The sequence below is a fragment of the Rhamphochromis sp. 'chilingali' genome, assembly GCF_963969265.1.
Source record: "Rhamphochromis sp. 'chilingali' genome assembly, chromosome: 7".
Lineage (NCBI taxonomy): Eukaryota > Metazoa > Chordata > Actinopteri > Cichliformes > Cichlidae > Rhamphochromis > Rhamphochromis sp. 'chilingali'.
The window spans coordinates 28,653,450-28,679,089 of NC_137934.1; the positions used below are offsets into that span (position 1 = coordinate 28,653,450).

Sequence of the window (25,640 nt, forward strand, 5' to 3'; positions counted from 1 at the left end):
CCATTTTGAGGCAACCTACAGTTTTGCTGGATTCAGTGGGCCATTAGCGTTTCCCTGTGTTTTACTTTAAGTGATCACGATTGTGCTGATTGCATCTTTCTTACCTGTGTAAAGAGTCAGCCTAATGAGATGACTGACAGATTATGACTAACTGTCTGTTAATGCTGGTTTTGATGGGAAAATCACAAACAGGTTTTCTGTTAACTAGCTATGAAAGTGTTGCTGGTATTGTTTTCGCCTTGTGAGTCTTTCTGCATCTCTCCTTGTGTTTGGGAAATGTCCTTTGGCAGGACTACAACAGAGGGAGTTTTGAGCACTTTGACAGGCATTTAAATGTAACCTTGGATTGTTGTGAAAATGTGCAGGTGTGGTCCAATCCCCGGGTTGGCACCTGAAGAAGAGGGCACACCAGTGCCACATCCTTTTAACCTTTTCGAATCTAAATCATCATTAGTGACCCTAACCCTGACTTTACTTGATGTCTGTCACTTAAAACGATGACTGACTACCATGAACTTAGGGTCAGGGTCATCATGACATTGGCTTAGATCTCACAGTTTTACATTTATTAATGGATTTGTAGCTTTTCATTGGAAGTATTGTCATCTAGGGTAAGAAGATGTAATATTTACCTAACACAGTGTAGCTAGTAATGTTTTCACTCTGTGGTTGTGTCTGTCCACGTGTCCGTTTCATTATGGCAAAAAGTGGCGCTGGAGAATGAAAACCATTGCAGCAGGAACAATCACAAAGGTGACTCTGACTGCTTTGGCAGGTGTGTCTGTCTGTAGTGGAGAGAGTTTACAACAATCCAAGTTCCATGCAATAAAACTGTGCAAGCCTGCTATAAACATAAAATGAAGATTAGATTTGAAGAAGTCTGTGGTCCTAGAACTAAAAGCTGGTAATCCCACCACATTGTGCTTTATCAGCTGCTAAAAATACCAAAATGATCTTGGTTGCAGTCTGCTTAATCACCCGACTGCTGAGACTGTTTTGATACTTGATAAATTTAAGAATTACTTTAAAAATCACCAGATTTACTGCACTTGTACCATTCCTATGCCTCTGTTAGACCAATATCTCTTATCATTTAACTCTGAAATTGTTTATGGTGAATGATTCCTATGGAGTAGATGTGCCCACAGGCTGAAAAATAGGAAATCATTAAATGCTTATTTTGGATATATTAATAAGAATGTGTAAAATCTCTCTATTTTCATCTCTCTGTCTCAACAGTTTTTTGTCTGCACCACTTCAGAGTTGGAGAGTGTTTTGCTGGGGACCATCTCGATGAGCGGGTCTCATTTAATGGAGTGAAGTGACTGCTGCCTGCGCCACTCTGTGTGTATTTGGCGAGAGGGATACAGACAAACTTTCTCTCTGTTCATGAGAACACTCTCTAACAGTTATGTTCTCATGACTTACTCTAGGTTTAAATGTCTCAATAAAGCACCGTCTATCCATTGATTTTCTTCTGCTTATCCAGTTCAGGGCTGCAGGGTTGATGGAGCCTATCTCAGCTGCCACAGGGCGAGAGGCGGCATACATCCTGGGCAGACACTCACATTTACACCTTTGAGTAAAGCTGGAGTACCTGGAGAGAGCCCACATAGATGTGAGGAGAACATGCAGACTCCTTTAGTTTTTACTGACTTTTAAAAAAAATCTCTTTTTTCTTTATTCTCTTCTTTAATGTAACAAATGTGTCACAATGTGACTTCAGTCACTCACTCGGGTGGTTTGGATCAGCACTCCTTGAGAAAACTGCAAGACGCACGTTTTACACAGGCACAGTTACATACCAGCGAGTCTATCACAGAAACCTGGCAATTCCCTGTGCACCGCACATCTGCCAGCTGTAGCTGTGACAAAATAACAAAGGTTATCCTCTATAGATGGGGTTCTGCATTGTTGTTGTTGTTTTTGGATGTACTGATGGGGTTGCATTCTAATAAGGGCAGAGCACAAATCAGCTCTGGTATGTGCTACAACATGGGTGTGGTTGGAACACACACACACGACAAAACAGCCTCCTGGGTTCTTTTTAAGCCTCTTCCTTCTCCTCAGCGTCGAGCCGTAACAAAGTGCTCTGGGGATAAAGAAGGAGGTGAGAAATGAGTTGGGGCTGAGCACAAGTTGTCACCTCTTTGTCACTTCAGTGAGCCGCAGCCTGAACACCAGCTTCATGTCACTCAAAATCATTCAAGAGTACACTGCTCACAGCTTCACGCAAGTCACACTAGTTTTCACACATTACACTTTTTTCCCAGTCCTGAGACAAAATCTGTCACTTGCTGGAATCTCAAGGTCACTCACAACATGTGCGACAGACGCTGGCACATCACCATATCAGCAGCCACGTCTGAAGACCAAAGAGCCTTGGCCCTCATTTATGTCCCAACGTGCACCATTCTTAAGAAATACGGGCTATTTTTTTTATTTCCCTTTCTTGGATTTTTGCCGATTGTCTGATCTAGAGCTGATATAACCGACCTGCGATCGTCTAACGCCCCCTCGCGTCTGAGGTGCAGCACATCACTCCTTCAATCCCCTGCCATCTTCTTCTATTGTCTCCCCAAACCAGTAAGTAACGTTGCCTATTTATATGACGGTTATGAAAAAGATTGTATGACGCAAAACTGCCTGAGTGGGCTGTTCGGCGGACGCTTCGGCACAAATCGACTAGAAAAACACAAGACACAAACTTGAGCCCTCTACTTGATCCCTTCACCGTGAATCATGTGGAATCAGCGGAAAACATGATGAGTGCGTAATCCTGACACGCTTTCTGCTCAGTGCAGAGGGCACAGGCTGCACAAAGGGGATCATTGTTGCCTGCAGATGCCCGTCAGTGGTGCAGTCGCTCTTTGAAGGCTCTCCAATCGCAGCGCATAGCGCGACGAAGGAGGGCGGGGTTTGTCTTCCGTCCCCCATTACTGCTCCAAGCCCCTCTCTGGCACAGCGTCCCATTGACTAGACTGTGACAAACCGAGCAGCGTGCTTCACTGCGTCTCTGAACTCAGCGCTCTCAAAAGTGGACTCGTGATGTCTGCGAGGACGCGCATTCTGGGCTCGAGGAGATAAATGACGCGCACCTGCAGAGGGTCGCGTTTTGGACAGGTATGAGACCTGTGGCACTCGCGGATGTGGCACTTGCGAAGATCTGAATGCAGCTCAGTATCACACTTCCATTCAACCACCGGGCCTGGCGCATGGATGGATCCGGCTGCACTCATGGAATACAAAGCCCGTGAGCATGCCCGTCCGAGCCCACCGCTCTCCGGGAGCCTCTCCACAGCGTCATCCTCCTCCTGACACAACCGCTCCACTCGGACACCCACCGGTCACTTCAAGTCCCGTCGCCATGAGGACGACTGCTCGGTGATTCGGTGCATCTGCGCGCCCGCACGGACCGGAGACCTCCCTCCCCCCCCCTCTCTCTCTCTCTTTCTCTGTCTGTGTGTGTTTTGGGGTTTGTGCTTTTGTTGGCCGTACACCGGATTTATCTGTGCGGCGAGCTTCCTTTGTGTCAAAGGGCTTAACGCAGAGTGCGCGGAGGGCGACAGAGTGGGGGCTTCGCTTCGCCCGCTGTTGCGCACAGCTGCTCTCTTTGTGCCGGGTCGTAATGGCAGCGGGACAGCCGGAGGCGCAGGACCACACGCCTGAGAACGGCTTCACCCCGTTGGAGCGCCCGGCGCCCCGGCTGCTGCCGCACATCGACGGCTCCGTTCTGCCGTCTCTCGGGGGCTTCGGGAAACACCAGAAGCAGCTCGTGGTCCTGACCTGGATACCGGCGTTGTTCATCGGCTTTAGCCAGTTTTCGGATTACTTCCTCCTGGCGCAGCCCAATGGCACTTGCGTGCAGCCACTGGCAAACGAAAGCGACTGGACCGCGGCGACCCCGCCGGTCACCGTCACCAGCATCGCGCCCTCGTTGAAGCCCACAGGCAACGGCACCGGGCACGGATACGGCGACGGCGTCGGAATGCTGTGCGCTTGTAAGGAGTGGAGGCTGGAGCTGCAGACGGGACTTAGTCAGAATGTGGTTACCAAGGTAACGAGTGAGCGCCATAGACCCATAGTGTTATTCAGGGGTGGGTAGGTGGGGGGGATTGCTGTCATCATCACTACTGCCAGCCTCAGACAGTTGATTGACACGTTACCCACTGACCCGCGTACTGTTTATTTATTTATTGTGCTTTGGAGTGAGCTGGTGCTGCCTGGTACATCAGTTCAAAGAGAATAATGAGACTCTTTTTACATCTTACACTTAAGCGCCTGAATTCCAGAGTGTATGAGTGGAGTGTGCAGAGAGAGAAAGGGAAGAGAGAAAATAGGAGCCCGGAGAGCCTAACACATACACAAACTACAGGACAGAGCCGAAAAAGAGTTAATGACTTGAAGTTGTATATAAACAGATGGCGAGTCAAAAGAGGCCAATGAAGGAGAAGCGCTCAGTGCATCATGGGAGGTTTTCGCACATACATTAAGACTAGTATTCCTACCCAGAGCTCTGCTGGTGCTAGTGTCAACTGGTTTATGGCAATAAACTAATACTGAAGCCCTTGTGTCACAATAGCTGAAAACTTTGGTTGACTCATTTATATCGCACAGCGCACAGATAATACAGTAATGATCACATTAGCATACTATTCTACAGGTAGTGGGAGGAGGCAGTATTCAAGCACAATAAACACAGAAGCATAATGAAACTCTGTTTGACATATTTGCCCCGGGGTCCTCAAGCGGGATAATTCTGACATGTGCTTATGTTCAAACCTTAGTTTATTTATTTTTTCTTGGAATCCAATTACAGAGACAGAATTCAGAAAAAAAACCCACCAAACTGAATCCTTGTGACAAGAAGAGGCTGAACGTTAATAAGCAACAATGCTGATCGTTGCTTCTGCATTTGTGCATTAATGACACCTGCTTTCTCAGATAAAAGCGGTGCTAAAAGCCCAGACTTAATAAACTCACAGTGGCTGTGTTGTCCAGCCATCATAGAGCATAACCTCTAACTGTCTCTCTCTACTCACTCTTCGTGGTGCAGTTGGATGCTCAGCAGGGAGATGTGTAAATTTTTTGTTAAACACCAACATTGGATTCACACACAGCTCAGTCACTCCACTGGGCTCTCTTGCAGATGCTGTCAAGGCTATGCACAAGTATGGTGCACACGTAGTGCTTCTGCATGTGTCCTTGGCTAAACTTCAGCTGCTGAGTGCTGCAGTGGTGTGTGCACTGACCCACTGGCTTAGAGGAAAGAGTGGGAAACTATTGATTGTTGTTATAACAGACATACAGCTGCTTTCCCACATGCACTGTGTCTGCTCTCTCTTTGTCTCTCAGAAACACACATAAATATAGATGTGGGATGAACACTTGAATATTTAAGAAGTGTTTGTAGCATGTTTGCAGATGCGTCCAACTTCATGAATTATCAACACAGTGAGTCAGAGAGTGAGAAGAGTTTGACAGGATTCTGATGAGAGAAGCCCACGTTTCTTTTTTGGCTTCTGTGCAGCTTTCATATTATAAGTGTCTCAGCTCCTCCTGATGTCTTATTCCCTTTTAACATGTTGGGAGTGCCTTACTCTGAAAACAATATCTGACTTATGTTTCTCTCATTCTTTTTGTTTCTGTTCCAGTGGAACCTAGTGTGTGACTCGGCCTGGAAGGTTCACATTGCCAAGTTCTCTTTGCTTGTGGGCTCCATATTTGGATACCTGGTGATGGGTGTCATGGCTGACTGGTACGCTGCCTCCTTCTTTGTCTGTTTTGTTAGACTGTAAGGATAATTCCAGGTGTCACAACTAAGATCTGCATTTGGTGGTAACAGTATGGTAACAGTGTCCTCAGCACTGCTTGGAATCAGAAAAACATGTTCAGGCAGGCTGAAAAAAAATTCCCAAAGAAAAGCCAAACATATCTAGAAGAAGGAAAAAAACGTGTAAGCAACGATTAACTAAACTTGCCCATTCTTTTAAAACCTTATTTCTTTCCCTTTAACACACTGCAGTATGTCTTTGTGCTGCATTATTGTTTCAATAAACTCAAAGAATATAAACTCATCGGTCACTCATTAGGCACCACTCTTTAACCGTTAGCTGAAATATCTAATCAACCAATCACATGGCAGGAACTCAGTGCATTTAGACATGGACTAGATGACCTGCTGAAGTTGAAATTGAAAAAGAAAGGTGATTTAAGTAAGTTTGAATGTTGGCTATTGGTAGCAGATGGGTTTTTCTTGTCAGAACTGCTCATCTGCTGGGCTTTTCCCACACAGCTTGTAGAGTTTAAAGAAAATGGTCAGTTACCTGGGTGCAAATATCTTCCTAATGTCAGAGGTCAGAGGTGAATGCCCAGAGTGCTTAGAGCTATTATTAGGCAACTGTAACTCAAATCACCACTCGTTCAAACCAAGGCATGCAGAGGAGCATCTCTGAACAACATGTTGAACCTCGAGGCAGATGGACTGTACGGGCAGAAGACCACACTGAATACTGCTGCTGTTAGCAAATGACAGGAAAATGAGGCTACAGTTTGCATGGATTTCCCAAAATTAAACAATAGAACATGGAAACACGAGCCTCTGTTTCTGCTGCTACATTCAAATCTTGTCAGAATTTCCCATAAGCAACATGAAAGCAAAGATCCATCCTGCATGTAATGGCTCAGGTTGGTGGTGGTGTAAGGGTCCAACCTGGTACTAGCGAGGTGACAAAAAAAAGGCCAGTGAATGTATTATCGAAGGACGGACCAGTTGATTGGGTGAAGATCAGCATCAGCTGTTGACTGTCGTGTCACATCAATCTTTAGCTGGCTAGATATTTAAAAATGTCTAAAATTGTGTGAGGAGGATTTTAAAGCCATTCAAAAATCAATAACAACAAATTCAAACTAAAAAGACAAACAGTGGAATTGGCATTAACCAGATTGTAAAAGTGCTTTATCCAGAGTTATCGAGAATAAGAAAAAAGAAATGTCTGACAGCTTCTCTAGGAGTGGTGGGAAGCTTAACCCTCCTGCCATCCTTTAAAAAACTCACACCCATCACCCTAGGGACCATTCTCAGCCACGCCATAAAAAGACCATATATCCATATTTTATTCCACTTTAAATTAGCCAACCTTGTAAAACTACTTCTCCCTGAAATATTCATGTAAAGTTTTAATTATATTTTCGTTGTTTTAACCCTTCAAATCCCAGTGTTATTACATGAGTGCCCTGTGTTATAAGCCCCAAAAACCAAAAAACGAAACTAAATATTTCCACAAAAAACCAGTTGAAGTAATATGTGATTGTCATTATAAGTAGGCCTTTAGATGGACCAAAGATTGGCACCAACATACATTTTGACCTGCCATTATTTTTTTTGCATTTTTTTTGCAATTTAAAAATTAAAACTTCAAGGCCCTGAGTCTTCATTGACATCCAAGAAAAGAAGAAAAAATAAAATCATATGATGATAATTTGGGGTTGAAAAATAGCGTTTATAATGGAAGTCAATGGGCAGAAAATGGTCCCCAGGGTGATGGGTGTGGGGATTTCTGCTGCTCAGCCATTTTAGGCTGATTTAAGGAATTCACACTGGAATATTAACATTGACAGGTAAAAACTATCCTGTGGCAAGTTTGGTTATATTCCACTGAACACAGTGGAAATGGCAGCCATTTAACACATAGCAGTGGCACAAAAAGGTCCCAAGAAGGCAGGAAGGTTAAAGAAGAGTATCGCAGAGCCTTAATGGTTAAATATCGAACTATCTGCAAAGCTAAATGATACAATATCTTTTGTAACTGAGCAAAATGCCACTGTCATCAAGTTAATTATGGTCACTTTTGCCGTCTGCAAGCCGCCCGAGTGGCATCGTGGGAAAATAAGCACCTGCATTGTGTTAGGGATCAGCAACTATGCACAACAATGTAAAGAAAACAATGTAAAGAAGCAACGGGGGCCATGAGGCCTCAGTTGGGACCTGACCCAGTGACCTCCTAACCCTCCCCCGCCCCTCCAGACCAGGACGTGCTTAGAGTCTGAAGGAAACGATGAATGCAATGTTCTCTTTCTCCGGACTTTACATGAAAAGTTTCTTTCTCAGTTTAACTGGGTTTTTAAGCTCTTTGCTATGTCTTTATCTCCTTGTCTTTCTCTCTTGTTTCTAAGGTTTGGTCGACACCCAGTGTTGATCCTTTCGGTGCTTTTCATGCTGGTGTTTGGTCTGAGTGTTGCCTTCTCTGTAAATGTCACCATGTTCAGCACCTTGCGCTTCTTTGAGGGTTTCTGCTTGGCGGGCCTTGCTCTCTCCCTCTACGTGCTCAGTAAGTACAAGCCTTCACCTTCTCATGCCTGTTTGCTTGGTCTTTTTCTTCTCTCCTTTTTCTGTTCTGTTCTCTTTCCTGGTGTATCCTTTGCTGTGTTTGGCAATGGCAGTAATGCTATTATGAAAGCCTAGAATAATCTGCTAAAGCCGAAATGAATTTGATCATAACTCAGCAACAGTTAAATGTATCGACTGATATCTTGGGTGGAAGTTTAAATACTCCAGCATAATTGATCATTTCTAAACACTCCACCTTGACCTCTTTGGAAAACATCACACAGTCAAGGGAATCATATAACTCAACTTTGATGCTTAGAAAAACTAACTGCACTTAAACTCGCCTACTTAGCTCTCTGAGGTGTAAGTCATCATAGGTAGTAACACTAACCCTGGCCCTGAATCTCTATTAGGAGCTTCCATTAGTGGATCTGGTGGCTGAATCTGAAGTATGATATGCTTTTATTGTTAAAGTTAGCTGCTACAGCACACCATGATACTCTGTTGCTCAATGTTAAAGTGGAATATGTTTTACAGTAAGGTTGTTTTTTCACTCCAAACATATTCTCCTTGTGCCACGTTCTGCAGAAGAGTCAGAGGTTTTTAAAACCGACACCAGATACTTTCAATTTGACCCCTTTGCATTCTTCACCGCTTCGCTCACTCTTTCTCATTGCTCTGTTTGCCCCCTCTTTCTCAGGCCACAGTGAGATTAGTCATACATTATGAAGATAAGGCTTTGGGGTGGGTTTTGTCCCTCTCTGCAGGGGCCTGGATAAATCTCATCTGAACTGCTTTTGAAAACAAACAAGCAAAATAGATTCCCCTGAGCTGTCTGCCAAGAGCCTTGTGAGGAATCAGATTTAATCTGTGATGGATATGAGAATATTTGTTTTTATGGCTTATAAATCCAATATTTGCACGAATATACTGTTCCAATGGGGGATGATCATATTGTAAACATGACCAAAGTTTTAAATAGCGAGATCAGTCCCTATGCTATTAATCCCTGTAAAACAACAGCTCGGGCTTCAGGCTGCTCTAAAATGCTGTTTTCAGGTAGTTTTTTGTACTCTTGGCTCTGCTGTGAGCACAGAAGCCCCTCGCGATCAGGAAACAAAGTGTTAAAGGGAGGGGAAGGGAGCTAAAAGATGAACTGTGTGGCTGCATGAAGGCCCAGTATAAGATGCATTAGGGTTGTTTTGAACTATGAATCATGAGTGAATCAACAAGTCCAAGAATAAAAATGTGTAAGTGGAAATGAACATAATAGGTTTCGCTTTGATATTACTGATAACCACTTGGAGTTTGGGTCGTTACAAAGAATATGATATAATAGAAAATGTACGAAAGGCCACAGAATATGATCTCCTCACTCCTTCAGTACTGTACTCGACTGTTAGTATGAGGTGTTTGTGGTGATGTGCTGTGCACTGTGGCCAAATCTCCAATGTGGTCTTGTTTGTCCAAAGGACGTTGTTTCACAAGTTTTGTGGTTTGTTCATCTGCAGCTTTACAAACCTAAGCTATGCTGCCAAGTTCTTGTTCCAGAGAAGAGAAAACATCTGTGTGGTCGCAGAAAATAGGCAGGTGTACAGACCTTCACACGAACCCTTGCACTAACAGTCTGATGACTAAATGTACGTCACTGGGACCCAAGCAGACCCTAGTGGACTCGCAGCCGTGGAAAGTATGATCCCCGCTTTAATACTTGTATTTCCTATGGAAGCAGTAAGGATGTGCTTAGCTTTTTCTCGGGGGCGTCATGTTCGTGGGCTGTCAAATTTTTAAAAATGTCATTTAAACAAAAGACGTTGTTTCCCACCTTGTTCCTAAAAAGTCAGAAGCCTGTTTTTTGTTTCATTATCATTATTGAACTTTTTTCTCACATACATGAATGTCACACAGCATACATTTGATCCTCTGTTTCTATACTTGGCTAATGAATTGCTTCACCCCTTTCGCTGCTGTTTTCACAGTCTGCTTACTAAAGAAAAATGTCTGTAGCGTGGGGCAGTTTTTCTGTGTTTCACTTGTTTGTGTGTTCCAAGCTAACAATGATGGGATAAGTAACTGTTTGTGTGTGGGATTATTTTTGTGTGTGTGTGTGAGACAACAGATTGTCTGTATGCACTTTGAAGTGCAACAAAAAAGGTGTTTGTGTGAGGTGTGGATGCATGCAGTAGGAGGAACATTCGGCTCCCCGCCACAGATTGGTGCTCTTTGAAGTGAACTCAGACTATGACAGTGAAAATAGATGCTGGCATCCCATTAACAGTAAAGACTATATACTGTACTTACACCTGACAACAGAACAGTGGAACACAGTTTGCAGTTGTTTTCATTGCAAGCTAAAAACACACACATGCAGGTGGAACTGTTAATAGAAAATTTCTTCATACTCTACTGGTATCACCTTCTGTTGTTTGCCAAGAGAGGTAGAGTAGGACAGAAATAGTGAAGTCAGTCAACGACATATTGTTTTGTTCGTTTGCCTGTAATGGCTACCTTGGATTTAATTTTAAGTGGTCGTTTCCTTTTGTTTCATCTTCGAAGCACCTGGTATTCCCCAGGCAGCTTAATGATGCCGTGACTGTGCTATCTTCTCTGAGATCTAGGAAAGACGTCCTGCAGTGCAAGAGAAACACAGCAAGCCAGGCGATCGGACAAGCTGGGAATCTTTCTAAGTTTGCATCCTATCTTATGTGGAAAGCAGTCAAAGCAAACTGACCAAACTGTCTCCACACAGCTTTCAGGCTGAGCTCCTGCTTTTTTAACAACTTTTATTGCGTAGGATGCTTTAGAAAATGGTTTACTCTCAGTCAACTGCTGACAATTAGAGGCTCAATAAACACGTCCATTTTCCAAGTTTGCAAATCGTTTCGTTTTGTTTGAACTTTTCAAAAGCCTAGTTTTAACTCACTCACTTAAACAGTCATCAGTTATGGCTGCAGACGGAAACTATAACAGCAATTTCTGTGGAGTACCCTGATACTCCCACAGTCCAAAGATATGCATGTTATTCTAACTGGTGATTCTACACTGCCCTTAGCTGTGAATGTGAGTGTGAGTAATTGTGTCTATGTTCACTGCTCACTGATAGGCTGGGGGCAGGTGAAACTAAATGAAGGTCATGTGATTGAACTAACCAGTCAAGAACGCTCCTTTTTGATCATAACCCCCCCTATGGCTGGCTATTCTGTAATGTTCAGTATTATTATCCAGCTGCACTGCGCCATAACAGGGGAACCGGGTGCATAAAGGGGCCAGATGTTTACAGCCATCATTGATGTAAACATTCTCAAATTAAAGCTCAGAGGCAATATTTTAATCCCAAAGTCATGTTACATTTCAAACCCAATGAGCTGTAGTAGGGAAGCAAAATAATAGAGAGTGTCTCAGTGTTCTGAACGTGCTGTTAAAAACAGATGCTGAGGAACAACAGAGGCACATAATTGCAGTGTCTGTTGGACTGCTGAGTTGGAAATAGCATGCAGCAGGAAGAAGAAATGCAAAAATAAGCATGTAGCACGCGTGCTCTGTATTATAGATGATTTTGTCCATGCTGTGGATGCACTGCTCTGTCTGCATTATCGCGTCTAAAAACACTCTTCTCTGCCTGCCTCATCCTCCACCTCCTTTCACCCTCTGCTGCTGTGAATGCAGCGCTGACTTCCAGTTTCTAAATCCAGCAGCTCTCCAGCCCTTTCCATTTCCCCCCTCTTTGCTTACCTCAACTTCCCCATTCACACCATCCTCTTCCTCCTCCCTCTCTCCCTCACCCTTTCACCCCATCATCCTTATTACTACCAGCGCTCACACAATCGCGCGCTCATTTTCTGGAGGCTCATTTAAAATCTCTCATCTTTTAGTTATCTCTCTATAGCACACAGCACATAATAAAATCCACTGAGCTGCCGTGAAGCTTGCCTAATATAAATGTGTTCACGTGCACGTTGTAGTGTGTTATAGTGCGTTGCAGTGCGTTTTTGGTTGTTTCACAATTTCTGCACGGGCTTATTAGTTTGTAATATGGCACCTTCCTCTGAGTTGTCCTCTGGGAACTGCAGGGGATAGCGTTTCCTTTTCCTCGTGCTTTTTTCCTTCTTATTCTGTCTGTTTCAGAAGAGAATGCTGAGCCTCGTCATGAAAACATGGCTGACGATTATGCACGCTTTGGACAAAGTATTTAAAATAGACCTCTGTTCCACATTTTTTTTAACTTTTGAGTTGTGGGCCATGGATTTTATTCAGGAGATGGTTATATTTACATTAGCTGCTATACTTCCAATGAGAAACAGTCTTTTTAAAACCAACAAAATCTAATGAAGCATGTCAACTCACTGCCAGAGAGGCATTCAGTCAGACGCCAGGCACTTTGTTAGCTTTGCGTTTTGCACTTTGCTTTTCCTTTTTTCTTACGACTTTTTTCACTTGCTGCTTAGGTTTACATGCTGAGAACAACACTGACGCCATAACTTGATGTGTCCGCTTTTGTGTAACGAGCCACACCAACACCCTGGCATTAACTGACCTGCTGGGAATAAGAGCCTGCAGTTATGCAGTTACTGATTTGTAAGCCACCCAAAACTGAGAAACTGGGTGTTTGAATCCAAAACCTGGTGGGAGTGGGATCCTTCCTCCAGTTTTGCGTAACATCATGATGTATTTCCATTTGAAATTTGGATTTTCTGGTTAGCAGGTTAACCCACCAAGCATCCAACATCCACAGATGTTAAATTTTGGACTTACAATTCAGACATTATTTTCTTTTTGCTCAAACACTGAAAACAATCCTGGAGACATAGTCTTCTTGAAAAAGTGTACAAAAATATGCTTTTTTACAGCAGTAATTATTGACAAAATTCACTGGTTCATAGACCATATGTGAACATGCCATGTAGTTTATAGTTCTCATATAACCCTGAATATATCCAAATATAGAGCACCTTTAGTGCACGTTGATTTTATTTTTTTGTCAAATACAAAACGCACAGTGCGTCATGGTGTGTTGTACTTACATGTACTTTTTTGATATCTCGTATAGCCCAATGGTACTTCAGTACAGTACTGAAAAAAGTATTTTCACCTTGTTTTCAGACTACATTTCCTTGTGTGGGTTTTAGCTCAGTATCAAAGTGCAAATTTTAGCCACAGCTGGCAGGTTTTTTTCAACAAAAGCTTGGCACACTCTGTGTGAACACACTGCACCATTTAACAGCTAAAGAGCCACGTAGTTCCCCAAGGACTCTTTGGACACAGACACAGTTTTAAAATGTATCTACTGGATGTGTAAATAAGCACATGTTCGCTAACAAGCTTACGAGAGTTTTATTTAGTTTAGTTTTATTTCTCATCATTGATTCGCTCTTCGTGTTCTTCCTTTTAACACCTGCTTTATTTCCTGATTAAGTTTGCCTGATGACTCCATTTCACCTTTAATAGATGTAAGTTCTGATTAAACAGCCGTTGTATATCTTGTTTCACATACTGTTCCTTCCTGCATTGCAATTAAGCTTGGAGAAATACATTTTTGTTCAGTAGTACCAATGATGACTGATAGTCAGCTCTATTTATAACTTGTTTACCCTCCCCAAAGTGTCCAAATGTCTATGGCACATTCAAGTAAACATAAGGACTCCAGACTTGATTCAGAATCGACACGAAAGAGTTTCTCTTGTACTGACGAACCTCCGACTTGACTTGAATGTTCTGGTTTGCAGCATACTGCGGCAGAAAAGTGGATTTTATGCTGCAGGAGTCATTTGAAAAGTTTATACAGACACATTTGGTAAGTTTCTTTTTCTCCATAAACTGGGTCAACATGTGAATCAAACATATGAATCCCAGCAGATTCACTGGAGCAACTGTAGAAAGCTGCAGAATTTTTAGTACCATTACTGAATCCTAGAGGGGGATTGGTATTCGCTTCTCAAAAGATTTTCAGTGAATGTAATTTGCATGGGCCCAGAAGAATTAGGCTGCAGTTGCGTTAGAGTAGTGGAACAAGGTTAATGCCTTTGCCTTTTCCTCTCTGTCTCTGCCCCTTGATTTCCTTGTAGGAAATGACAAAGACAAGCACTATACGGTGTATGCAGGTGTGTGCAGTTTTGAGCTCATGGTGAGGACTTCTGCTGACTCAGATGCTGTGCCCTTGTCAAGCTGTCTATGAAGTCACCCCCTTAGGCTGAAACAGATTTGTGTCATGACTGATTAATATTGTTTAGTCTATAAAATGCCACAAAAATGCCTAGCGGGGTTTCAGGAGCCCCATATGGTGTCTACATAGTGCTTGTTTGGTCTGTCCAAATTCCAATTGGTATTTTATTTTAAGTTAAATCCTCACATGCTAACAGCATGACTGTTTTCTGTTTTCTTTTTATTGTTGTAGGGTCTTTACCTTACAGTATAAAAGGCCTTGAGGCAACTGCTATGATTTGGTGCCATATAAACAAAACTGAATTGAAATTCAGGTGGAAGATTGATGGTATGAGCCTCAGCTTCACCAGTCTCGTGTTGAAGTGTCCTTGCACAAGATACTGAACCCTACATTTCCCCCAAAACATTCATTATTGTGAGAGAGACTGTATGTATTAGTTAAAAAGAAATAGAAAGTGCTGAATGAATGTGTGTGTGTGAATAGGTGAACAGTGTTATAAAAGTCACAAATCTTCACACTGGAGAGTAAAAGCTACTTTCAGCTGCTTCTATTCACAAAGGGTTAAAACAGTGGGTAGCTCTGCATGTTTGACTCTGCAAATTCCTTACTGCAGATGTCCTTCCTGACGCAACCCAAAGGGATTTGTGCTTCCTCCCAGGATCGAACTAGGGCTCGTGATGATAGAGACACCAGCAACCATAGTCAGTTGTCTTGTAGGGGCCAGAGCAGGCGACGTTAAGGGAAATTTAAAACTGCTGGCTAAGGGTAAACATAAATTCAATAAATTATAACATTATATTTCACATCGGTAGTAATGACACCGGGTTACGTCAGTTGGAGGTCACTAAAACCAATATTGAATTGTGTGTTACTTTGCCAAAACAATGTTGGACTCTGTAGTTAACTGTAGTCGGTCCCCTCCCCAATTGGACAGGAGTGACATGTTTAGGTGCATGTTCTCCTTTAATTGCTGGCTGTCTGAGTGGTGTCCAAAAAATGATGTGGGCTTTATAAATAATTGGGATGCTTTCTGGAGGAAACCTGGTCAGTTTAGGAGAGACGGCATCCATCCCACTTTGGATGGAGCAGTTCTAATTTCTAGAAATTTGGCCAAATTTATTAAAACACCCAAAACGTGACTATCCAGAGTTGGCACCAGGAAGCAGAATTGCAGTCTTACACGCCTTTCCTCTTACTTCTCGCCTCCTGTTACCCCCCCCCCCCCCCCCCCAAAATCCCATCCCCACAGAGTCCCCACTGTGTCAGCTCCCAAACAGACAAAAAATAAACTAAAAACTAACTGTGAATTAATAATTGATAAACAAGTCAATTTACTCTGCCTGTTAGAAACCTGGTTGCAACAGGATGATTATGTTAGTTTAAATTAATCAACAGGCCGAGCAGGTTGGGGGGTGTCCAACCTTCTTTTTATCTAACAAATTCTTGAAGTAGTTCTAAAACAGCTAATTAATCATCTGCAGAGGAATAGACTATTTGAAGAGTTTCAGTCAGGTTTCAGAGCTCATCACAGCACAGAAACAGCTTTAGTGAAAGTTACAAATGATCTCCTTATGGCCTCTGACAGTGTACTCATCTCTGTGGTTGTTCTGCTAGACCTCAGTGCAGCATTCGATACTGTTGACCATAATATTCTATTAGAGTGATTAGACCATGCTGTAGACATTAAAGGTACTGCATCACAGTGGGTTAAATCATATCTATCTAATAGACTCCAATTTGTTAATGTAAACTGAGGGTCCTCTTCACACACCAAGGTTAATTATGGTGTTCCACAGGGTTCAGTGCTAGGACCAATTCTGTTTACATTATATATGCTTCCCTTAGGCAGTATCATCAGAAGGCATAGCATACATTTTCACTGCATGGTCGTCTCATGTCAATTTGTCATGTTTGTTGCGATTCTTAGTGTTCAATTACAACCTAACAAATCCCATCTCTCTCTTGGTTCTATTTCATGCTTAGCACTAATTAGCATCTTAGCTTGCAGTATTGTGAGCAAGCTAGCATACTAACAGTGGCATTTAACTTATAGCAACTCTGTAAGTTAAACAATTAAGAACAGTTAATGAAAGCTTGTTATAATAGTTTTGGGTGTTTGTTTGTTTTTTGGCTCCATTATAGCTTTTTGTTTCAGGAACACGACACTCCCTTTTTCCAAAATCTCAACAATATCTTTTCCCATCACCAGCTGAGCTATAAATCTTCGTCATAATCGCAAACACAGACTGTGGTTCTCACTCTGAGCTCATGCTGTTAGGAAGCTAATTGTCTCTCCATGCTGTTCTCATGCCGGAGGCAAGGTTAGCCAGGGAGCAGCAGACAACATAAAAGTGTGTGTATGTGTGTGTGGTAGTACTATCAACCATTCATCATTGAAAATTAGTTTGACCATTCTATCAGCTTCTTTTTATTCAGACCCTTTTTCTTTCTGTATGACTGTTCACTTTTAGATGCAAAGTATGAGAAGCTGTGGGGGGATTAAAAAAACTGTGGTGGTGCTGGGGGTGGAGGTGCTTTTATGGAGGGTGTGAAAGCTACTTCAACCACACTGATGAGCTAGCGGGAAGGGTGGGGGGGGGGGGGGGTTGCACACAGGAGGGAGGGTGGCAGTGGGCAGTGAGATAATCAGCACAAGGAGAGCCATTCTCCCACTCAGCTGGAACAAAAGGTCCTTGCCAGCATGCCTGTTTGTGTGTGCGTATTGATATCCCAGTAGAGTCAGCAGGATCAGGCTCCTCCCCCAGAGAGTTGGGTAGCATTTTTTTTTTTTTTGTGAGGTTACTTTAGGGATACATTGCCTTTGCCAAAGTACAGTTGATTTTCTCTTTTCGATTGTGATTCAGTCTTATTGACTGTGAACAAAGGTAATATTGAGTGACTGCAGCTCAAACTGACTACATGTGCATACTAGCTGAGTAAAAGTGCAATAATAATTTTATATTTCCAGATGATAAAGTTTGGTGTTTAGTGTTGTCTGTAAGTAAAGCAAATTAAGGTTTAACAAACAAAACTTTTTAACCTTACAATAGCGAATTTTTGTATTTCGACACACCCGTAGAATACAAAATGCAAAGGGTTTGATTTGACAGGAGAAGATGCAAAGAATAAGATAAGATGGAGTCAGATGATCTGTTTGTTTGTGCTTAGCTAAAGACAAAATTAATATTATAGTAGGTAGCATGTCTAGAACACTGGCATACCCCTAGACTCTAGGGGTATGCTTCTCGCTTCAGGTGCAAGAGGTTCTGGGTTCGAATCCTGGACGAGCCTCCATTTGTGTTGCATCCCCCCCTGACCATGGTGGGGGCTAAGGCAGGGAGGAGACATTAACACAAGACCACCAAAATTAACGAAGACGGACAACAGCTAGGTTAATAGTCAGGCAGGATTTCATTCTGTTGTCATGCCTTGACAACAATGAACTTGACAACAACAAAAAAAGTGGGGAAGGAGGACCAATCGGTTGAGCCAAATCAAATAAATTAACAAAACAAAAGGAGGTCAACAGCTTCCCTGGGTCTAAATAAAGCAATATGCAAAACAAAAGGCCCGTCTAGCTGCTCGACAAAAAAGTCCAGTCAAAACATACAAAAGTGGCATCAGCCGCATAACCTAGTGTCTGTAACAGTCAAACCTCTGCTGCCAGTGTATAGGGTACCCCAAGCTTACTTGTCCAGCCTCCCACCAACACACTCTGTTTTACGTACACAGAAGCCTACAAACAAGAGTTCCACAAGAGTCAGAAGCTGCCCAGCTGTCCAGGGAGCTGCTCTTTTCTACTGATCCCTGGCAAGCTATTGACCTACTGTGCCCAGGTCAGCCAATAGACGTGTGCCAATTATCTTTGAATTGGCCAATAGGTGGAGGCTTGACACCTGAAAGACAGGAGCAACAGAAAAACAGAGCAACGTACTCTGGCATGTAACAACTCTTTACCATGTTCTCAGATCACTCCAATGTAAATTAATGAAGGAATCAGTCCAGTTTTTACTGCAATCTTGCCAAATAATTTCACATGGATGGTCCTTTTATAGCCAAGCATTTTGCATGATTGCTTAAAGCCAGTTTTTTAAACATGATTTTTTAAAAAGAAATCTAGTCTAATCTAATTAGGTGTATCATGGAAAATGTATATTGTAAATAAAAATCACAATGAAATTAAAGTGAAAATGTGGTAAAAACACACTGGACCTGAACTGTAATACCATCACTGCCGTTCCAATTGTGAATGATCGCACGCGTCTCACGTCCTCGGGAAGTCTGGACTCCCGAATGAACTTTCCAGGTACAAACTAGCATGTAAACAAGTAAAAACTTGCATACTTGGATATTAAGAAACAGTCAAGGAGAAGAAGAAGCTAAAATTTGGACCCACAAATTTTTGTGAGAGTAGTAGTATGTCTTCTACTCTTTTTGGGACTTTTTACCACCACTTCTGGAGAATCTGTAAGCCAAGCCATTGTTTACTGTAGGGAGCAGCTGCTAGCACTGGGCAACAGGAAAGTACTCCTGGAGGAGCGACCCAAGATTCCGAAGGAATTACGACGTTGGAGGAGGGGACGCAGGGCTGGAGTGAAGTACCAGGAAAGAAGGAGACGGTACAAACCAAGCATTCCATCCATTCTCATGGGTAATGTAAGATCTTTACCCAACAAGATGGAAGAGCTAATTGCGCTAACCAGACTGCAGTGGGAGTACAAGCAGAGCAGCCTCCTCCTGTTCACTGAGACATGGCTCAGGGACCACACACCGGACTCTGTCATAACTCTGGATGGCTTTCAACTGGTTAGAGCGGACCGGAATGCAAAGGAGAGTGGTAAGAGGAGAGGTGGTGGACTAGCAATGTATGTCAATGAGAGATGGTGTAACCCGGGGCACATCACTGTGAAGGAACAGAGCTGTACCAAAGACATTGAACTGTTGGCAGTTAGCGTCCGGCCATACCACCTGGCCAGGGAATTTTCACACGTTATTGTGCTGACTGTTTACATCCCACCCTCGGCCGACGCTACAGCAGCCTGTGATTACATTCACTCCACTGTCTCTCAGCTACAGATGGCACATCCGCAGTCCCTCATTATTATTTCTGGGGACTTCAATCATGCCTCACTATCTGTCACTCTCCCAAACTTCTCCCAGTACGTTGACTGCCATACAAGGGACAGCAAAACCCTGGATCTATTGTTTGCCAACACAAAGCAGGCTTACAGTGCATCACCCCTCCCCCCGCTTGGCCACTCAGACCACAACCTGGTCCTTCTCCACCCCACCTACACTCCTATGGTGAAGAGGAACCACCCCCCCCCCACGAAGAAGGTGATAAGGGTGTGGTCTGAGGAATGCACTGAGGCCTTAAGAGACTGTTTTGAATGCACAGACTGGCAGGAACTCTGCAAGCCTCACGGTGAGGACATCGACGCCCTCACTCACTGCATCACGGACTACATTAATTTCTGTGTTGAGAACACTGTGCCTACCAAGAAGATACAGTGTTTCTCAAACAATAAACCGTGGGTCACCCCAGAACTGAAGGCCCTGCTGAACAAGAAGAAGAGTGCTTTCTGGTCGGGAGACAAGGAGGAACTTAAGAAAGTCCAAAAGGATCTTAAATACAAGATCCGAGAAGGCAAGGAGTGCCTCAGGAGGAAGATGGAAAACCAACTCCAACAGAAAAACGTCAGAGAAGTCTGGAGGAACATGAAACAAATCTCTGGACATTTCCAGGACAATGGAGGAGCCACAGTGTCTGCTGGCCGGGGGTGGGCTAACGACTTGAATCTGTTTTTTAACAAATTTGACAATGGCCCACTTATCACCTCTCCCACCCCCCAGGTTCCATTAACCCCCCTCCATTTGCCGCCCCCCCTCCGGGTGCAATGCCATTGTCACCTGAGCTCTCCTCTCACCACAACCCTGCTTCACCCCCTTCACACATCTATCCACAACAAAGCAAGCCCCACCCCCCACTCCAGCCCAGTCTCACATCACATCTACTTCACAGCTGATCAGGTGAGAAATCAGCTCAAGAGGACGAAGGCAAGGAAGGCAGCAGGTCCGGATGGAATCTGCTCCAGACTGCTCACGGACTGTGCAGAGCAGCTCTGTCAGGTGGCCCTGTACATCTTCAACCTGAGCCTGAGCCTGGAGAGGGTTCCTGAACTGTGGAAGACTTCCTGTGTGGTTCCGGTGCCAAAAATCGCACACCCCAGGGAGCCCAACCACTTCAGGCCTGTTGCCTTGACTTCTCATCTGATGAAGACCATGGAAAGGCTCATCCTGCACCACCTTCAGCCACTGCTGGGCTCAGAGATGGACCCCCTGCAGTTCGCCTACTGTTCTGGAATTGGGGTGGATGACGCTGTCATCTACCTGGTGCACCGATCCCTCTCTCACTTAGAGCAGGCGGGGAGCACTGTGAGGATCATGTTTTTTGACTTCTCCAGTGCTTTCAACACCATCCAACCTGCACTACTGAGAGGGAAGCTGGAGGGAGCCGGAGTAGGCAAACAGCTGACTGCATGGACCATCGACTACCTTACCAACAGACCACAGTATGTGAGGCTCCATGACTGTGTGTCCGAGGTGGTAATCTGCAGCACGGGGGCACCACAGGGCACGGTTCTCTCACCTTTCCTGTTCAGCCTTTACACTTCAGACTTCTGTTATAATTCGGACGATTGCCATATACAGAAGTTCTCAGATGATACAGCCATCATTGGATGCGTATCAGACGGGAATGATCGGGAATACAGGGGGGTCATCAGTGACTTTGTTGGCTGGTGTGAGACCAACGTACTCCAAATCAACGCCGGCAAGACAAAGGAGATGATCATAGACTTCAGGAGGAAGTCACCCCCTACAACACCGGTGAACATCCAAGGGAAAGACATTGAGATAGTGGACTCTTATAAGTACCTGGGTGTTCACCTCAACAATAAACTGGACTGGACTACAAATACAGACGTCCTGTATAAGAAGGGCCAGAGTCGACTCCACCTGCTGAGGAGACTGAGGTCCTTCGGAGTCTGCAGGACTCTGTTAACGACATTCTATGACACTGTGGTAGCATCTGCCCTTTTCTATGCAGTGGCCTGCTGGGGGAGTGGATGCACGGACAGGGACAGGAGCAGGATTGACAAACTGGTGCGGAGGTCTAGCTCCGTGCTGGGATGTCCCCTGGAGTCTGTAGAGGTGGTTGGTGAGGGGAGGATGTTAGTAAAGCTGACATCCATCATGAACAACCCACATCACCCACTGCATGAGTATGTGAGTGGGCTGAGCAGCTCCTTTAGTCAGAGACTGAAACACCCTCGCTGCAGGAAGGAGCGCTTTCGCAGATCATTCATCCCAACAGCAGTTAGACTCTATAACTCCTCTATCACGATGTCATAAGTCACTGGACACTGTGAACATCCATGGTCACCACTTCATGCATAATGGACCTTCCATGACCTTCCAAGCTATATAGTTTATGTCTTCCATATTTCCAACTATATCCATAATCACATACTGTGTATGCTACCATTGTATATAGTGTATTATCTTACTTTTTTCATTGATTGTACTTATTTGTATTTTTGTATTTCCTTCATATATCTGTACCTGAGCTGAGGCGACGCAAAAATTTCCCCGCTGTGGGATCAATAAAGTCTTGTCTTATCTTATCTTATCTTATCTTATCTTATCTTATCTTATCTTATCTTATCTTATCTTAATACATATTAGACACATTTAGCACTGATGGCTTGACATGGGTTAAGGCAAATGCTTAAAGCTGAAGTTGCATTCACTGTTGTTTTGGGTAATGAGTTATCGTACAGTATACATATCCTGCTGAAACAAAGCTTGTTTATTTAAAGTCAGCGACTTGTATTTTTAGCTGCATCATCCTTGTCATTTGGTCTTGTTTCCTACGAAGTGCACAGAGCTTAACTGAAGCTTAATAATGGCCACCTGTTGCTGCCTTATACAGGGTTGAGTTTTCTGGGATAAACAATGCTAAATTGCTCAGCAGGGTGGATATAAAAAGCAGAGTTGGGTGATTTTCTCAGTCTGTTTGTCACCATTAGCGACCTCTTTCACATTAGACTCAGTCGTTCGATCTGCTGTTGAGTAAATTATTGATTTGTGCAGTTTTAATTGTACAGACTGACCGAGATCTGGGAACAGCGTGTGGTTACTAAACACACAGGACAAGAAACCGATATGAAAATAAAGCCGATCAGCAGAAGTGTAACTAAGCATCCATCACATTCACATCCTGGGTCAACTCTGGCTCGTGGTCTGACTTCTCAGTTTCTTTTTGTGATTTGAGATAAAGTTATTATTTATTTATTTATTTTACATTGGAAACATTTGGATTTGATAATTTACATTTAATGCTATATTTTTAGACCGCTATGTTAAAAAATAGTGAAAAGCTGTATACTGCTCCCATCACTGGGCCAGAGACAGACTCACACTGTCTTTTTGGCTAGAAAAAGTAGAAGCAGAAGGCCAGGTTAAGGATTATGGGTCAGTGCAGTTTCCTTCATCTGTTTTGGACCTTGTGTGGGAAGATTTTTGACTCAGGTCTAAGGAAGAAAAACAGTTCAAGGGAATTTCAGTAATACCTTTAACCTCTAGCTGAATCATTTTCCTTTCATTCTTTTATCTGAAAATCTTAGTCATCTTTCCATCCCGCCTCCTTCTTCCTCATTGTGTTTTTCTCTGTATTTCCTCCTCTCTCTCTCTCTCGCTCTCACTCTCTCACTCTCTCACACACACCAGTCTTTATTATCATTCCTCTGGTGATTCCACTGATGAATGGAGGGACTTTTGGAGGGTTAGGTAATTTGTATTCAGTCCCTACTCTACTTTCTTTACTCTGTCAACCCCCCAGCCCAGCTTCCTCTCTCTGCCTCACAATAACAAGTGACAGTACAGGTTAGTGAGTATAGTGAGTATGCCCCCCTTCCTCCCTTCTCATCCACCAACAATGGTCACCTTCAAAAGGCCCTTGCCATATGGGCCAGGCCATCTGGACTGTGCCATGTTACAGGCAGTAAGGGAAAGGATAGGAGCCCAGTCACGTGGGAAGGACTTAAAGGACGGTTCCAGCGAAAAGCTCACCGAGCAGCTGAACTCACTCACACGCTTCCACATGCAGTCCATCCTAACTTAATGAAGAGGCCTGGTGTTAAACTAGTGCGCTCTCAGGGGAAGGATCAGCAATAAGTGTTCAATAATTCATGACAGGAAATTCAGTGCCTACCTCACCATTAAACAAACACATGCTCTTTCAGGCCATTAAGACAGCTGCAAGTTTATAATGGTAATCACATCCAAACACACAGAGCGCATACATAATTTATTCGCCTATCGTGGCGCACTGACACCAAAGGAAGCCATGTTTTCTGTAAAATGAAGTCTTTTTGTTCTCGTGCTTGTCTTTTTATTTTAGGGATCGAGCTGTGTTTGCCAGGTTGGCGTTTCTCCATGACTATGGTGGCCAGTTTTCTTATGGTGGGCGGGCAGCTATTGATGCCAGGGGTGGCCGCTCTGTGTCGCCATTGGCCAAACCGGGATGACTGGCAGGTCCTGCAGATCGTCATAATCAGTCCTTTCGTACTGATGCTGCCATACGTCTGGTGAGTCCCGCCCTCTGAAGAAAATCCACAGCTCTGAGCCAGGCGATGGCTTGTACAGTACACACGGCACCACACAAGCTCGCTCCGATTTTACAAACAATAGTCTCTTTCTCCTCTTGTTTTCTTCTGCCCTCACTTGTTTCTTTCTTGCGTTTACAAATCTTCTGCTCATCCTTTGTCTGCTTCTCCTCGCCATCCCCCTCTTTCACTCCCTCTACAGGATTTTTCCCGAATCCCTGCGCTGGTTGCTGGCCACCCAGCATTACCGGCGGTCCAAAGCCATGATGCTGCAGATCGCCAGGAAGAACCAAGTCGACATGACAACTGAGCCAAGCGGAGTTCTTACAGGTGAGGATGAATTCAAGAGGGAGCGAGAAGATGAAAGATCCCACAACCACTGGGCCACGAATTCTATTCTTTCTGTTGGTTTCCTTCAATTCTCTTCACTTTGCAATGTATTTAAATTGTCTGCAGTATGTTACATTACAGCTGCTGCTCGGTGTGATGAAATGAGCAAGCAAAGACACTGACATGCATATAAAACTGCTCAGACCATTGATATGATGAAATGCAAACGCAATAAGGTAAAGATCCATAGTCCTTTAGGTTGTTAATGGTTTTTTATTATAATATACACAAAGTCTGACTTCCAAATAGTGCCGAGAGCATGTGCACTGTCAGTTAACAACAACATTGTTATCCTGTAAATCTCAGTTGAGTACGAAGCACCTGGGGTCTCATTTAAAAAGAATGTGTAGGATCCATACTATACCTGAGCAGAGAAGCTGAGATGGTGTGGACAAAAAATAGCAATAATAATTATAGAGCATGCCTATGCTCACCAGCTCAGAAGCTTCCCTTTATAAATCACGGTCAGTATAGAAATGTGTGCACTTCAATCAGTCTTCTACCCTTCCCTCAAAAAGCTGTTTTGCTGTGGTGAACTTGGCCCACTTTATAATAACTTGTGATGATATTTAGTGTAATGGATGTATGATGAAAAATATGATGTTGAGTTGGAGAAATATTTGATTCTGCTCATCTCAGTGCTGCCGTGGGTTACTGGCATTTCAATATTTATGATAAAGTAGATCCATAAGTACTGCATTATAGGAAATCATACTTAACGTATGAGGTGAAGTATTATGTATTGGTTTTTACATCATGCCTTTAATTTAGCACCTCACAATGTGCATTGCTAATTTCTGTCTGTCTCCAAAATGTTCATAAGCGTGGGTCGGACTCTCTGTACCAGTGTGCACGTCAAGATTGCCTTTGAAAACTCCCAACTTGTGCGTGGGAAGTTGCACAGGCCTTTTTCAGACTTCATTTTCGGCGTGCGCCATGTTTATAAATGAGATCCCTGGCTATTAATTGTCTTGCGACAGATTTAACGTGTCTCACCTTTCTCTGCCACGACACTTCTTGTTCCCCCGAGATGGTGTTTGATTCATTGTCGCTGCTTCTCCCAGTAGCCAAGCAGTCAGAGGGATGATGAGAG

At 43.6% G+C, this 25,640-nt stretch overlaps 1 protein-coding gene across 1 annotated transcript in view; it reads left to right on the forward strand.

Moving 5' to 3' along the window:
- Positions 1–2,953: 2,953 nt before the first annotated feature.
- Positions 2,954–25,640, forward strand: part of slc22a23 (solute carrier family 22 member 23) — a 28,444-nt gene continuing 5,757 nt past the window's right edge. The window contains exons 1-5 of the mRNA XM_080886582.1: positions 2,954–4,057; positions 5,655–5,758; positions 8,176–8,330; positions 23,953–24,139; positions 24,360–24,487. Coding sequence (XP_080742708.1) covers positions 3,629–4,057; positions 5,655–5,758; positions 8,176–8,330; positions 23,953–24,139; positions 24,360–24,487 — 1,003 coding nt within the window. The 5' untranslated portion in view covers positions 2,954–3,628. The remainder of the gene's footprint in view (positions 4,058–5,654; positions 5,759–8,175; positions 8,331–23,952; positions 24,140–24,359; positions 24,488–25,640) is intronic.